The 16,608-nt window shown below is 40.2% G+C and overlaps 1 protein-coding gene across 2 annotated transcripts in view; it reads left to right on the top strand.

The window, feature by feature from the left end:
* Positions 1-12,182, top strand: part of rbfox3a (RNA binding fox-1 homolog 3a) — a 444,039-nt gene extending 431,857 nt beyond the window's left edge. The window contains exon 16 of one of the 2 annotated variants that reach the window (XM_072666971.1): positions 7,951-12,182. In XM_072666971.1, the coding sequence (XP_072523072.1) occupies positions 7,951-7,953 (3 nt within the window). In that variant the 3' untranslated portion in view covers positions 7,954-12,182. Of the gene's footprint in view, positions 1-94; positions 388-7,950 lie in introns of those variants that run through there. The other variant, XM_072666970.1, reaches the window with a different exon arrangement.
* Positions 12,183-16,608: the final 4,426 nt, after the last annotated feature.

The raw sequence follows: 16,608 nt of genomic DNA, 5'->3' as shown, positions 1-16,608 counted from the left end.
CCTGAACAAAGCAAGCCAGCCACGAGCTTACATATTTCTCTGCTGTCACTTGAGTGGAACTGAAAAGCAGTGTACATTGTGTCCTGATTTACAGGCTTGAAGGTTATAGGAATGGTACACATGACGACATGGTTCTACACTATCAGAGTTACAGAGGTGCACTCTACTAAATCACCAACGAACCGAAGAAACTTTGAAGGAAAAATCGGACCTTATGGAACTGTAGATAGACTGAATCCTCACTGAATATTGTAGATCTGTCACGATATGCAGTTTTCTTGTTTTGCATTAAAATTCTCATTGCCACAGCCCTCTCCTCACTTTCCAGAGGGACCAATATGATGTCCTCATGTCACTCTTTACTTTGTATTAAATCCTCATTCACAGTAAGGAAATGTCCATGTAATAGTCTAAAGTCCTGACTATGTGATTGTTTATGTGTATAGTTTTGGAATATTCCTGTGAAGAGTTTATTTTGTGTTTTGCTCTCAAAGTATTCCATTGCTACAGACTGATCTAACATTTCAGCTTTGAAAAAACAAAAAAAACAAAAAAAGTTTAGTTCAGTCATTCAATATTTCTATCATTCATCATATAAAGAATAACAGCAATAACAGCACTTCTCAACTGTCTACACAATTTGATACTGTTGTGAAATAGGCACGCAGATCACTTTTTCAGATGGCTCTTATATTGCAGTCTCTTTTAGTTTATTGAGGACAGCTTGTTCTTCTCCTGTTGTCCCTGAACACTACACCCTACAAGCATAAACTTTACCATGAATCCATTCACAGTATCTGAATTGAATAAAAGAGCATGTGTAGTATAAACTTCTCTCTCTCTCTCTTAGGAAAACAGAGCTTATTTTCATGATCAAGTGCCCTGAGCAAGACTTCCCAGTACGAGTGCACGCTTAATCACGGCCATTATCTCCAGCTCTTATATCATTCTGTAAATAAACATAGTGCATTAATATCAAAAGGGAGCGCGCATTCCCACTACATGGTCTATTGCACCCTCTAGCTGATGAAATCTTGAAATCCCACTGCAGCATAAGTGATGACAGCGAAGGCACAGCAACACGCTGCTGAAATATTCATTGCTGTTGTGTAAATAGAAGGCACACACTTCTTCTTAAAGGTCACTCCTGCAATGAGATGCAGAAATACAATACAGAGATAAAAGTGCTCAAAAAAAAGGCAAAAGTGCCAAGTAAGTTTAAAACGAGAAACAAAGAGGCTCTTCCGTCCCCCGAGATGCTGCACATTCTGCAGAGACAAAGAGCCGCACAGCACTGAACAACATGTTCAGGTATTGATCTGCTGTTGAGTTACTTGTTTAAGTGCCTGGTGTGTCCCACCAAAGTCATATATTTCCTCAACATTATTAGCAGGCCAAAAATGTATAGCTGCTTCCACAACCTTTAATAAGACAGCAAAGATTTAAGAGCTCTTGCAAGCTGGGAAGGGGACGAGAGCAAGACAGATCATTTGGGTTTGAGGAGATCAATTGAACCTTATCAGACATGGTATGTACCTCCTTTCAGGTGAGATACATGCCAATTAACTATGTAACACTGCACCCAAATAAACTAGTATAGCCAGAGGATGGGTAGAGTGAGGGTGACTTTACTCTGGTATTCAGTTTCTTTTAGAGGGGAGTTTCATAGATTTCAAATGGAGATTTTAGCACAGTTTGCTTATAGAGGCGTTACCTTAAAGTAATTTAAGGGGGTTTGAGAGAGAAAAAATCTAGCTGTTTCACCGACCTTACAGCGTTAGTCTTGATGTCTGTTCAACATCATTTATAATGGTTATAAAATTCTATTATATTGTTGTCTGTAAATCCATAATAAAAAAACATGGGTTACTATTTCTAATACCTTGCACACATTTCATGTAAATAAGCAGAAAATTTTAAGTTTACACATAAAAATACACTGTAAGCCAAAAAAGCTGTAAAACAGTCTGTAGGCAATGTACACTCAAATGCAGACGTTTTGATGCCCCTGATCAAATGACATGCTTTGTTAATTTTTTGTGTAAATATGTTACACATCCTCTACAGTGGATATACACACATCTATCCATTAAAAAAATATATTATGTTTTTTTATTTCAAAATTACAAATATTTTATATGTTAAGTTAAAACTGTGCTCTAAAATGAAATATATCTCTTTTGTTTCCAGTAGAGGATTTTTTACACTGTTTAACATGTCATTTGAGCAGGGTTGTGAGGTATCACCTAGATTATTCCCTTATAATAAGCAAAAATAATTATAAAAAGTGCATTTTTTGCTAACATTCTATTTTAATGGTGCTCTATAGAATATGTAAAGATTCTGAGAAAAATATCTGCTCAGACTCAGCAGATTAAAGTTAGGGTTAGGTTTGTGTTTTGGGTTGACTTTAAGATTTAGAATGAATTAGATTTAATACACTGTATTATATTTAGTTGAATTGAATGGATACATCTGCAGAGCATCTACAGGGACGATCAAAATAAATCTTACCCACTTTATACACTCTGGATAACTTTGTTCACCTCCAAAAAGTCCTAAAAATGTATATATGAAAATATCCCTTATTTTTCCACCCATACATCCCTATAAAAATTCATACGTTCAGGAACATTTTGGCTGAGTGTTCCATATGAACTGTGTCTTTGTGAGGAGTTCACTAAAGAGTTCACTAAAGCTCCCTCTCAAGGTGACATTACCCTCAGTCCCAGACGACTTGTGATAAGACATGCTAGGCCTTTAGAGAACATACAGAGTAGGACTATGTGTATGAGAGAAGGAGAGAGCGAAAGGGAGAAGGAGTGGGAGAAGGCAATAATCCTCTGTGTGAAATAGGGCCTCTCTCGTTTCCAAGTTGCTCAGGGCGTTGATCATGTCCCCGAGGCTGAGAAGCAGCTCACATAGCCATACATTGACACACACACCCTGCCCAGTAAATAGCTGCTTGCTCTCTTCGAATGGAATCGAAAAGGGGGGGAGTTATAGAAGAAAGGGAGAAAAGAGCCAGGATGGAGAGGCAGCATCCAAGGCAATTTACTCAACAGATTAAAGATAACACCATTGAGTCAATAACCACTGATCTCATTTGAAGATACACCGGGCTTACTCTGCGCATAGTGCTGCCGTTCTGCTCTTTCTATTACCATAGCGGTTGTGGCTCCAGCCACACCATTCTCCGACTAGTCTGAAATCGCATGCAGCCCATTGTAAAACAGAGATTGGATGCTGTGCTTTTTCCCCCTTTTGAAGAAGAAATCTACCATACAACATAATATTTCACTTAAATAAGCATCCTCTCCACACCCTCCACCGCCTCCCCACCTCTCTGGCCTCCATGTTCCTCTGTAAGTAAAAAAACAACAGTTTAGCAGTTGAGCCAAAAATAGTATTTAGTACTGATTCTATAAAATGTAATATTTAATCAGCGCATATTAACAGTTTCGTTATACTTTATTAGTCTAAATATTTATTGAAAGTAAAACTTATATATATATATATATTGTTTTTGTGTAGCTGAGTTTTATAATTCAGTTATTTAATTGAATTTCTAGCTCAAGACATGTTTAGACAAGTCTTGCAGTTTTAGAGTAGCAGGGGTTTCACTACTTGAATGAATGAGAATTAAAAAAATGTTGCGTTTTAATATTAAGAATGGTCTAATATTATTCAAATTATTTACTTAAACCACAGTAAAGGACCAGAGCATAATGATCCTCAGATTGTGCATAAAAACACGGTTACAGGTGAAATCAGGCCACTTTTACTGTGTGGGGAAAAAAGAGCTGAAGTCAAAACCAAGCACCTGGGCACACCAGACAATGTGCTGCATGACCACTTCCATCTTTTACACATTAGTCATCCATTTTTATTTGCTTTCTAACAGAATAAATGTTTTTTTGGATGGTAGCTCAAAACACAGAGCCTCCAAGCTGAAAACGTTGCTGTCTTTTATCAGATAACGGCCGAGCTTGACGACCTAAAAGCTCTTTCTCTGTGGGAATGGAATACTGGGCTAGCGATTCCAAAACAACTGCTAACATAAGCTGTAAATAACATTCATGGTCTCCATCCAGGCTTGCACTTTATCTTTTCTTAGCAGTATTTTGGCTTTTTGGTTTGTTTGCTTGTTTTGTTTGGTTTTGATTTTATTCATGTATGTATATATGCATTTTTCTAAAAATAAGATGCCAACCCTAGTTCGATATGAAGATGTATATGTGTGTGTAACAATAGATGTGTTAGCATATTTAAGGAATCACAGCTCTACTGTAGTGCTTAAAGCTTAGAGAAACAAAGACAACTATCAATTCTTCCTTTTATAAACTTATACTAAAGGCCTAGGGATACTCCATGGTGGATTTTTATATTACTATGTAAGAGGCTTTAAATCACATTTCTTTATACTTTCTCTAAAGAGTGAAGAAGACCGATTATGTCTAAATGTGTTTCAATAACTCTGTGCAGTGTAGTCGGACTATTCAAATGTGTGTAAATGACATTGATTTCGTTTCCAGTTCAATGAAAGACGCTATTTTAAATGACTCCTTCTTTTACTCATGAAATCAAAACGACAGAGTAGATCATTAGATAAGATTTTGCGTTCACTGTATGAAGGTATCTGATGGAAATTAAATGAACTCTGTACAGTTACAGGTCCTATAAACACGTATCTATGCAGAACTATGAAACTCCTCATTTTGATTTAAGTGGCTCTTAGTAAAAGCCGTCCCATTTTTTTCTAGATTAGAAAGAATTGTATTAATCATGCTGTATTATTACTCAATTATAACTCAATTAGCTATTTGTGTGATTATAGCGTTCATAGGGTGAGGCTAAATAGGGCTGAAAAAGAGATGAGTGCTTAGAGGACAGTTTGCTGGCATCTAAATGAAAGTGTAAGCTTGAAGACTGACATGATGGAAGTCTTTATCTTGCATGGGTGCTGCAGTGTGCCATTAAAGACTGCCCATTTAATTGGCTCTGTTAATGCAGTCATTTGTAAGATGGCACCATGGGCCAGGGGCCAGTGTAAAGTGGCAGTGTGCTCTCTCTGTCTCATTTTTCTCGTTTCGGAGGTAAAAGTTTTTAAATATTCAACAGTTTCATAAAATGAAAGACAGGTCAGTCATTTATGGACAACTTTTTTGTGTGATAGGATCTTTTTATGACTTACAGGAATGTATTAGACAGTATGATAGGTATAATGCATGTCTATAGATGTCTCCAATACTGTTCTGTAGTACTTGTTAGTGTCTTCCAGGCGAAATGAGCTAAATAAAATGAATGAAACTTGCCCCTCCCATTGAAACATCTAGACCAGCCAAACATTTAAATATACAAACCAGAGTCAGTCTTGTTTTCCTTTCTTTTTTGTCTACTTAAAACCAATAAAAGTAAGAGAATCTACCTCCTTCCCTACCTCACTACCCACCAGAGACACAGGCAGAGGGAAATAGACATAGGCCAAGATACACAATGCAATGAGATGTACTGACACGCCACAGAATGGCAAAAAATAAGTATTACAGACGCTGTTTTAGAACAGGTCCAGGGGTAAAATACAGTGGAGCCATGTCCACCCTTATATTGCTGCTACAAACCCGATATTAGACTACATTATTAATGCACCTTTGCTTCAGTTATTGAATTACTGAGTCATTTAAAATGAAGTCTTTTCAGTGTTTCATTTCACATGAGTTTTCTTCTGTCAGGGGATTTTTAGAAAACATTTTTAAAAAGAAGCAAAAATGTACCTTTGTGCATATACTATACATAGATATATGTGCACATATATTGGAAATGCTCTTTTATATGTATAATCTGTCACCTTTACTGTAGTCTTAAATGTATACTTGCTGTTGAGATCATGTGCAATATGTGCTGGTCATTTTCAGTTGTTCTGCCTCATACTGTGTGTGTTGGAATCATTGACTGGTAGCAGCAGTTTACTTCTATTTAACCATTTGTTATAGGCTCAGAAGATTCTGTAGTTATAGTTCTGTACAGTATATAAAGACAAAGGTTTCATCTGTTTTTGTGTCGAAATAAAAGACAATTATATCATGTTTATCTTTGTATGTGAATGCACTTAATGTTTGAACCACCCTTTCATCGCTGTCCCACACAAACCTTGTACCTCCAGAATAGCAGCATTACAAGAGACGGGTTAGAAAAGAAAACCTACAGTGAAAGTCAATGTATTTTTTTTTTTCATTCCAAGTAATTGTGAAGTATTTCAATTGGTCCGTTTATCAAAAGACTAGGATGCTGACACTATGGCCTAAGGATTGCAAGTTTGAATACCGGGTCATGCTGCTTCACCATCAGCAGCCCGACCCAGAGAGAACACACTTTGCCATGCCCTCTGTGTGGGTAGATGGCTCTCTGGAAGCATCTGTTGGCTGATACATCAGAGCTGGGGCGCCATGCTTTCCTGTGAGCGGTTTGGCTACCTGGTGACACTACATTAGCAGCAGTTCGTAAAGAGATGGTGGCTGACTTCACTTGTATTGGAGGAGGCATGTGCCTGTCCTTACCCTCCTAATGTTGGGAGCTGTGTTAGTGAGAGGGGGAATCCAAATGAGTGGGTGGGTTAATTGGTTCAGCTAAATTGTGGAGAAAATTAGGTAATTTTTGTGAAAAGTGAAAAATGTAAAAAAAAAGAGATACAAGGATTTGGTGAGGCAGCAACTCTTCAGAAATATATTTATATTATATAATATATAATCTAAATGATTACAAGCATGTTTCCAAGAGCCAGATTAGCCCGTATATGTCCAACTACTGCATTTAGTGTAGGAAAATTTATTTTTTTTCTGATTGATGTAAAGTGAAGACCTTTGTGTAGTTTTGCACTTGCATGACCCTCTTACAGCTCCCATTTCAATGTTTTGACTGCATGTAATTTTGATACTTTTAATAATGGTCACATCAGATTTTTTGTATTGTTTTGTTGAAAGTCAGCTTGAGCAAAAGACTGATTTTTTTAGTATGATACATTAGTATGATACATCTCAGAGGCTCAAACTCAGAGACCAGCTTTTCAGATATTCATAAACAGGTTAAGCTCAAATCCAGACCAGAAAGAATTTTCTAGTGGTCAGAAAAGAGAAGAAGAGCATGTACCTTGTCGTACAAGAGTGGACAGAGTCAGGCTGCTGCTCTACTGGAGTGACTCTAGCACCTCTCCCTTGGTCTGTTTTTGCCCATGTTTGGGAGCCCGTCCTGTGTCTGTGTAAGAGATAATGTGGCTCATGTCGAGAACAGAAGCCCATCATTGGGCTTGATCAGTATGCCAGAGCACATCTGTGAGCCCCTCCAGGGAGGGCTGAGCAACTACAAAGTGATGTTAAAATTAAAGTCGGCCTGTACTCTCTTCTGAGGCTCTTCAGTGCACTGCCACATCTCCCTAAATTAGAGAGCTTCTGTCAGGACGAGCGCCCCCAGGACACCCTGCATCTCCTCTTCTTCCTCCGGTCCTTCTCTTCTTCCTCTCCGCCTCTGTGTCTCTCTCGCTCTCTCCTTCTTTCTCTGTTCCTCCGTCTGTTTTCTCTGTCCACTGCTTCCGCTGCTGAACCTCCGCTCTCCCTATCTTCATTATCACATTCAGAAAAACACTTAATTACGCCCAGCTTTAGCTGAAGCTTGTTCATTGTATCTCGCTTTCGATTCCCCTATCCTCGGATTTGGAAGATAATTCCGAAATGTGTGTTTAGTATTATATGCAAGGATTACTCCCAGTGCTAAGTCTGTACAATTAGCAGAATGTAATAAGCAGATTTTTTTCATTGCAGACTGGTTTTTGCTTTGTTTGTTGTTTAATTGGTTCAGCTGGCTCACAAATGCATGCCGGCAGAAATACATGTTTACCTGTGGCTAGAGGCTTGGTAGGTTGTGCTTTTACTTATCAATCTGTTTTTCTATTTCTAGTAAATAAAAGAGAAAAGGCGGGACCATAGAAGAGATGGACATCAGCTAAATAGTGGACGACGAGAAGGTATAAGGAGGCGAAACACAAAAAACATAAAAAAAAAAGAAAACACAAAAAGAAGTTCAAAGGATCCCTTCCACCGAGGCTGTGAGCAGAAGGCATCATATCGCAATGGAGACGTTGTGAATGACGCAGCCAGGTTGCTGGAGGAAAGAGTTAGCTTTCACCTGGGACAGCCTGGCTGGGTGGAAGACCAGAGAAGAGCTCATCATAAAACTTTTTATTTTTCTAAACTTTTTTAAGTTTATGATTTCAAAAAGAGTAAAAGATGAGTGTATATATATATCTATATAGTGATATATGTATGTATAAATATGTTACAAAAAGACAAATGTTTAAAAATAACAAAAAAGAAAGAAATGAAAGAAATCAGCAGAGGTGAATGATGCATCAATGCAGTGCTGTTGGAGAAGGGGGGTGTGGGGTGTTCTTCCTACTCGACCCAGTAACACCCCCCACCCCCCTCCTGTTGCAGACCAGCTTGTCCTGCCCGTAAGACTGAGCGGGGGGAGAGGGGCACTGGGCAGGGGGGACTGCAGCTCCTTTAGACACAATTCCACACAGCCTGGCCTCATGCGGAGCTCCAGCGCGTGCTGCGGCTGTGTCTTCCATCGCTGACCTTCTGTCGTGGGTCAGCAGTGACGGCTAATGCCTCGGTGGACTAAGGCTAAGTTCCTGTTGAACTGCATTACTTTCCAGGGGAAAAGGTCATGGGCCTTTAGTCAGCGATGCTGGCCTGAAAGGGAAGCTTTTATTCACTCCTCCACCCTCCATCTCTCTCAAATGTCAGTATCGTCAGCTTAAAGCAGCTCTCTAACTAGACGCGATGGGGAGGGAAAAAAGAACGAAAGGAGCAAATCTTGGTTTCGAATTTGAATTTTGAATTAGCAAATGTAGGTCCACTGTACTATAATTCTCATGTTTCATGCCAAGTATAACCCAGTATTAAGAAGAGATGATACTTTGAAAAAAATGACTTTGAAGTTTGTTAAGATCATTGAATACCTTTTAAATAATAAGGAAGGCAGGTGGAGTCAAGGTGCTGTAAATATACCACCAAAAGCCTGTCAAAAAAAACAAAACAAAAAAAATAAAACAGATCTAATGGAGCTCTGGGATGAATGACACAAAAAAGCTCAAGCGGAGGTCCTTACGAGGCTGTCCCCAGGCTGATACAGGAAGGGTCAACAGTCACCATGCATACTCATGAATGTCATGGCTGTGTGTGCAAGAGCTGAAACTACAAGACCTGTTAATGTCCGAACCCAACCAGATTACAAGATGCAGTTCATAATAGCCGTCCATGCTGTCTGTCAACCCTCTGTTTTCAGTAGCACAATGTGTAAAGGCCCACGGAAGTAGAATGGGAGTACTAGGGCTTACAAGGGGTGTGAATGTATGTGTGCGTGAGTTCTAGTGTGTGGGCATGTATTGGTCGCAGGGGAGTTAGTGGGAAATAGGTGGAGGGGGGCTTCGTAGATTCGTGGCCCCAGTGCTACCAAAAAAGCATTACATTGTGGTGTTGTTGTGGAGGTGGCCGTGCTGTGTAGTAAACCACTTTTGTACATGGTGTCAGGGGGCTACAAATTAAGAAAATTGGAGCTGTCTGCTTGGTATTGTCACAGGAGTTTGGCCATCCATCTTGAAAATGGGCTCTTGCCTGCTATAATGTGAGAAACAAAGTGAGATGGGCAGCAGTTTAGTCAAAGGGTTGCGAGCAAAGTTTTACTAAAAGTCTGTTACCTTTCTACTTCTATCAAGCTCCACTTTAGTGACATCCTTATATATTTAAACGTTGTACTAATAACATGCTGCTGAGCATGGTCAAATGTCAATTGTAGCCATTTACTAATGTTGTATTATTGTATTACAAGTATGGAAAACATTTATATATGAATATATCTATTTGTGACTTTGCGACCCTTCAGATGATGATTTTATCTTTTGTTTTTCGATGGTGGTTCAGGTTCATTTTTGACGGAAATTTATGCACAGTCAATGTACTGAGAGATTTTTACTTCGGTGGCATTTTTCTGTCTGTCTAAGTCTTTGTTTCAGCTATTGAATGTACTTCAAACTCTTGAACTTTTTATGTACATGTCCATTATTTTTTAAGCAGTACTTTGTAAATGTATGTACATGGTCTAGCTAGTCTCTGTTCTGACGCTGGACCTGCTGGAGTTCTGTTGGAGATGAGATGGAACTCTGTGAGTCCAGTTGACTTCTACCACACGGAATAGGAGTGCTCTGGTCAGCCAATGGACCTGCAGGACGACATGGGGCAACATGCTAAATTACTGAATCAGTCAGAATGGTTTACCAATGTGCTTCAAAAAAAAGGGACAATGTGCTGTCTGAGTTAGATAAAAAAAAAGACGACTTCTCAAATATTTGTTTTTCTTGATGCAAAATGTGAACAGTTTACCTACATGCAACAGCTTCCTATTAAGAGCCATTGCTCTATATGTGGACTTAAAAAAAAAAAAAAAAAGAAATCGTTTTTCGATGTGACATACAGTTGATTTCTTGGTTTTGTTTCCAGGAATCCGATTTTGGTTCGGTGTGAAAGAATGGTACATTTAGTAACGTGTAGGTAACCTTCTTCTCCAGTCGGCATTCCCGAGCTTTGCAAAATCATGAGCTTCCTTGGACTCAGGTGTAACGACGAGACAGAACTGACATGTTTCCCCTCCTTAGATAAAGATATAACTCCTCTTCGCTGCATTCTTCCTCTCAGAACAATCCTTTATTTTCTATGAAGCTGGCAACTCGTATCTCAGCGATTGTACTACTTTGATACTTAATGGATCATTAAAGGTAACCATATCCTGGGCAGTGGAGGCATCTGTTCACCCGTGAGAAGAGCGTTGCGGAGCATTTCCATGCATCAGCAGTGGCAGATGGGAATCGCCAGTCGAGACGAGATGTTTCAGGGACACTAAAAGCGAGTGGCCGAATCTGCACTGAAAGAGACTGTGACTGAACAAACTTAACAAAAAAGATGTCAATTCCACAGAGATCCGAGACCTCTGGGTTTATTTCTTTGCTTATTTTTTTTTTCTGTATGACACATATATCTTGTTTACATGTCCTGGTTTTCGATTCTGCTATGAGGTGTGTGTCAGCTCTTGCACTGTACCTTTTGGCTTGCTGTCTTCACCCTGTTGCTACTACCTGCCTCCTTCAAGCCCACAGACCCGTCCACCTAAGCACCAAAGCCAGCTCGCCCTGTCTTCCTTAGCCCAAAGCCCAAGAGCCAATGCAACATGCAACCTGAAGTCTGCTAATATTCACCACCCCACCCCCCCCCCCCCACACACACACACACCTGCCCCCACCCCACTTCTTTATCTTGACCTGAAAAAAGTGTTCGTGCCCTCAACTCCTCCCCTCCCGCCCACAACCTTTGTCTTCCTGCCCGCCCGCTCGCTCCACCAGGCCCGAGAGCACTTATGCAGCTAACTTTTCCCACTCGAGTCCCTTCAGCCACGGCTTCTACTCTGCCTTTCTCAATGCCAACCTATTGAAGCAATCAGCCTTTACTAAAGCTGACCCCAACCCCCCCCCCCCTTACTTAGTAACACACCCTCTCCATGACCCAGCCAGCAGCCCTGCGCGTCTTCACCGGTCCCCCTAAGCACAAAGGTTTGAATGGGGTGTGAGTAGGCCGTCTCAGTGAAAGAGTAACCATCCATCCAGTGTCTGCGTGCTTCCAGCCCCTTTCTTTTCTACTACAAATGTACAAAAGCTCCTTCCTCTGTCGGCTCAATACAGAAATGTGTTATATTACAAAAGAAAAAAAAGAAAAAAAACAGTGTTCTTCATGTGCTACACTGGTTCAACGTAACGACAAAGTTGTTTCTAATTTTCTGAGTTTTATTTTCTTCATATATATTTTGCAGTTGTTCCAAATAAGAAAAGTTTTTAAAAAATGAGAATAATAATAATAATAATAACAATACTAAGCAGATAATCGAAAAATCAGTATTGAAAAATGAAAAGACTAAACTTCAGATGTTCTGGGTCTCTCTAACTTTGCATTTGAGTTGTTATCTTTCTGTATGCTTCCAATGTGCTTTAGACAACCAGTACTATTTATTATATCATTATCTTATGATTATTATCATCATGATTAATATTATTATTAATAAATATTTCTTTCTTCAACAAACAGAGACTTGTTCCCTGTGGTGATGGTGTTGGTGATGGTGCTGGTTGGTCTTAGAAGACCATCACCTACTTAATTAAAACCACTCAACTGGTTCCTGCATCTGCTGTGAATAATGAGGATTAGGCATATTTTTGAAAGCTCTCTGTACATTTGCACATTTTCCTCTGTTCTAAACTGCTTGTACTGTGACTTTGTTTCCATGCTCATTCATTTCTCACATGTCACCAGCTGCGTATTCTATAATAAATACAAGTGAAACACGTTTGTTAATATATAAGGTTCCCAAATTTACCCTTTGAATGAATCTGACCTGTATGGACCCTGAATAGAACAGTAAATGCTATGTAAATACTCTGCCTATTCTCTGCATGAGGGGATGAGGCTGTGTGTGTTGTCGTTGTTGTTGTTTGAAGCCCTGTGCAGCTGGCTGCAGTCAATGCCAGAGTTAAGGCTCAGAATTGGGAGTGAAAGGGATGATGAGGGTTTTAGGCCAATTTGTCTCCGGTCCCCCGAGGGCCACAAGACGGAGTGTACCTGTCCGTCTCCCCGACGATCATTTACCTACACAAAGCAAACGCGCCATCGATCCCTCCCTTCTGTCCTCCAAAACAACACAAAGACGTGCGCACACCTGCTCTAACAAACCAGGCTTCACTCTTCACATCGATCCCACCTTTCTGTACTTTGTCATCCCCTCGTTACACGCGCTATGAGGAACCTGGTCCAGTCGAAGAAGGCTTTACATCTTTGCTAGAGGTCACCCGAAGAAGAGGCTGAAAATACCAGCCAGTGTCCATCAGAGTACATGAGCAAGGGATGTGGGAGGGAGGGGGAGGGGGTTGCTGGGGCAAGCGTCAGAGCTGCCCTTTCATTTCATTTTGCTCTAATTAAGCAGACGAGCACTCTCTCTCCCTGTTGGCCACTTTGGTGCAGTAAGGCTTTCTGATCCCTCTTTGGTCAATTATGGACGCAGGTGCAAAGAATCATTGTCTTCCATTCATGCAGGTCAGACTTTGAACTTTACTCTAAAAATGAAGATCCCTTTAGCAAAAAAGGAGTCTACAAAGTACTTTTTGTGCTATGGAATATTTTTATGACTGTTAACAACAGTGGAATATGTGGACAAATGAGCGTTATATCACAATGACAATAAGCATACTTCTGGGTGAATAATGCGGTTAGCACTGCATTGATACAGAATTTTAAGGCTTATTTAAAGAGGGAATTGTAAAAACTAATTTTTCACTGAGATATTATTTAACTCTACATATTTACATTTTCACAAACTAGACGCTCCTCACGTTGCTGTTGTTAATATTGATGCTGGTGCTTTGTCTCACTGGGTTCAGCTCTACCAGCACTGCATCAGCTCCAATGCTTTTGGAAGCTGGAAAATGAGACTTAAACCTAACCCATTCTGTACTGGAATACATATGGCATTATTCTCCTAAATCCAACAAGATGTAACCATTTTCACCAGTGTTGTGTTATCAGTTCCCATATAGTTCCCATAGTTCCTATATATATAGGGCACCACTGTTACGCCATTGGGAGGCACTCAATGTGTAAAGTCCATTCTCGGTACACCTTCACTACAGCAGCTCTAAAACATCCCACAAAGTAGCGGTTTCTGAGATGCTACCACCCTTCACCCGATGTCACAGTCATATCAGTATATTGTGATCTCCCTTGGTTTGGAATTAACTCTGCCCAGGATGTCATAGATGCCATGTGACAGGGTTTGCTGCACTTGTAAATAAGCAAACACACCAGTCAGTTGTAGCAGAGTGCAGAACAATAAGGTACTAGAAGAAGGGTGCTAGCATCTCTGAAACCACTAATTTTTTGCTGGATGTTCCTAAGCCACCGTAGTGAAGGGGTACTAAGAATGGACTTCTCGCACATTGATTGTCTCAGCGCGCCACAGTAGACCAGTTAACCTCTTTAATGAACACCTTCCATCACCTAATACAGTGCATGCCACGGCGTATCGCTAGTGTCATCCAAGCCAAGGGTGGTTATTCCCACTATCAGGTAGGTGGTTGTAATATTCTGTATGACTGTCTATATGAATTACACAGACATGCTGGCTTATACTGCGGTATTTTCCTCCTCAGACAGTGTGTATTCCTGTACTCCTGAAAGTGCTACTACACATTTCATACAGTTTTCTGTTCGCCTATTCAGCCAGAAGTGTTGCTAGGGTCTATTTTAACAGACATTTTCATTTAGTCTAAATAGAACCATTTTAACTAACTCTTTAAAGAACTATATCCATGGAAGAACTGGAAGAACAATTGCAATGCATTTTAGCACTTGAAGGTCTTAAAGTTTTGATTGTTCTACATTTTACACTCTAAGCAAAAGCTCTTTTTAGTGCTATATAGAACCATTTTTAATGGTTTCTTAGCAGAAAGAGACATTTAACAATGCAAGGAATCAGAGTGTTCATGGTTCTATATATAACCACTGCCTTAACTACAGAGCCCTTGAAGAACCATTCATTAAGGGTTTATATATAGCAGTTGCCTTTACTAAAGAACCCTATTTTTAAAGTGTACAGTCCCGGTATCATTTACAAGAATGGTTCTTGAAAGAACCAAGAGTGGTTCTTCTATGGCATGGCTCCAAATAGCCCATTTTGGCACCTTCAGCCCTTAAGAGTGATGTCCAGAGACCAGTGTAGTCAACCCCTGGAACACTTCACACATCTTGGCATTCGTTCATCCCGCTTGCCAATACCTGGAACACTTCCATGTGGAATTTTGTGTCACTTCATCTGCAGCATGCTGTCCCCTCTTACCATGTACAGTGATGAGGAGCTCTTCTTGGCCAGCTTGGGAAAGAATTGGCTTGTCTGTGACAGGGTTTCAGACTCATGGCATGAGCCATCCCCGCTGACACAAAGAGACAAAAGCTGCCATTCCCTGGATGAAGGCTATTAAGAGTACATGTCTACTAGCCCCCCTGTGCACCGTTGGACTTGCGTTAATTACATGTGATCATATCATATGTTACAACAGGACCTATCCTTTCATCTACACACTGCACAAGAGAAAGTGAGAGAAAGAGAAGAGAGTGAAAAAACTGGCAAAGAATTAATACTAATCACTGGTGCGGTAAATTAATTTTGGATTGCTTCTCTGGGTTCGTACAAAATTGTTTTGTTGAGGGGAAAAAGGAGATTAAGGCTTTAATTATACTTGGTAATTCATTCCACAAAATAAATCCGTGCTTCTAAAGGACTCTCTTTCGAGGCGGTTATGTGGTGTCTGTCATGTGCTAAGGTTATAATGAGAGGCAACTGACACATTAAGCTTCACCTTTTTCAGCAGCACCCCACACAGTGCCGTTTCAGAGCAGCCGTCATGACTGTCCCTACGCTGTAGCAAAGATCAGGGGCGACAGACGTGGATTTCAAAATCTCAGGGCCAATCATGGAAAACTGTACTATGACTAGATATATAAAGCATATAGCTAGTTAAGATCTGTCCATGTTTTTATTGCATGCTAATATAGATTGAAAGTAAATAGTGTAATTCGACACATTGAGGGCACCTGTTCTACACTCAGCACCAACTTAACAAGAGCTCCACAGCCCATAGACTCACTATACAGAATGTACAGTTATATTAGAATATTATGCTCACTTACCAAATTGTAGGAATAACCACCCTTGGCTTTAATGACACTAGCGAGACATTGTGTCATGGACTGTATTAGGTGCTGGAAGGTCTTCATTATTCAGGTTTACTGGTCCACTGTGGAGTGTTGATTGCTATGTACCACTGGCTGGTTGATGTTCCCCCCTGGCATCCGTGGCTCCTGGGACACCACTGTTAAGTCGTTAGGATGCACTCAATGTGTGAGAAGTCAGTTTACAGTACATCTTCATTACCACAGCTCTAGAACATCCCATGAAGTTAGTGGTTTCGGAGATGCAACCACCCTTCGCCTGCTACCCTTTTATAATGCCCCGTGCCCAGTCGTTTTGCACTCTGCTACAACTGACCGGTGTGCTCGCTTATTTATACATGCAGTAACATGGCCAGGCCCTGAACCTGGCAGAGTTCATTTTTATACTAGGGGTGGTAATAATATTTTGATATGACTTTGTACATATCAGCCTGTGGGTCATATTGTGCTATGCACAATTTGTTAGCCACCCTAAAAACCCTTTAGGGTTCACATGGCTGTGGTAGTTTGCCTCCATTCAGCCACTTATGGCTACGGGAACTATAGGGGCAAGTGAGCATTTGACCATTTTACTAATGTTATGTTTAAAATCAATCTTGTAAATATGCCAAATATGCCAATTTCTCTCTCAACTGCACAAACCTCAGACAGACTGTAAAACTGTGAAAATGTATATTTTGTTAAAAAAAATAATTTTATGATTCTAGGGGAAGGACAACTGTACTGAGGC

This window comes from Salminus brasiliensis, chromosome 22 (assembly GCF_030463535.1).
Source record: "Salminus brasiliensis chromosome 22, fSalBra1.hap2, whole genome shotgun sequence".
Lineage (NCBI taxonomy): Eukaryota > Metazoa > Chordata > Actinopteri > Characiformes > Bryconidae > Salminus > Salminus brasiliensis.
This window is presented reverse-complemented; position numbering and strand designations above follow the sequence as displayed.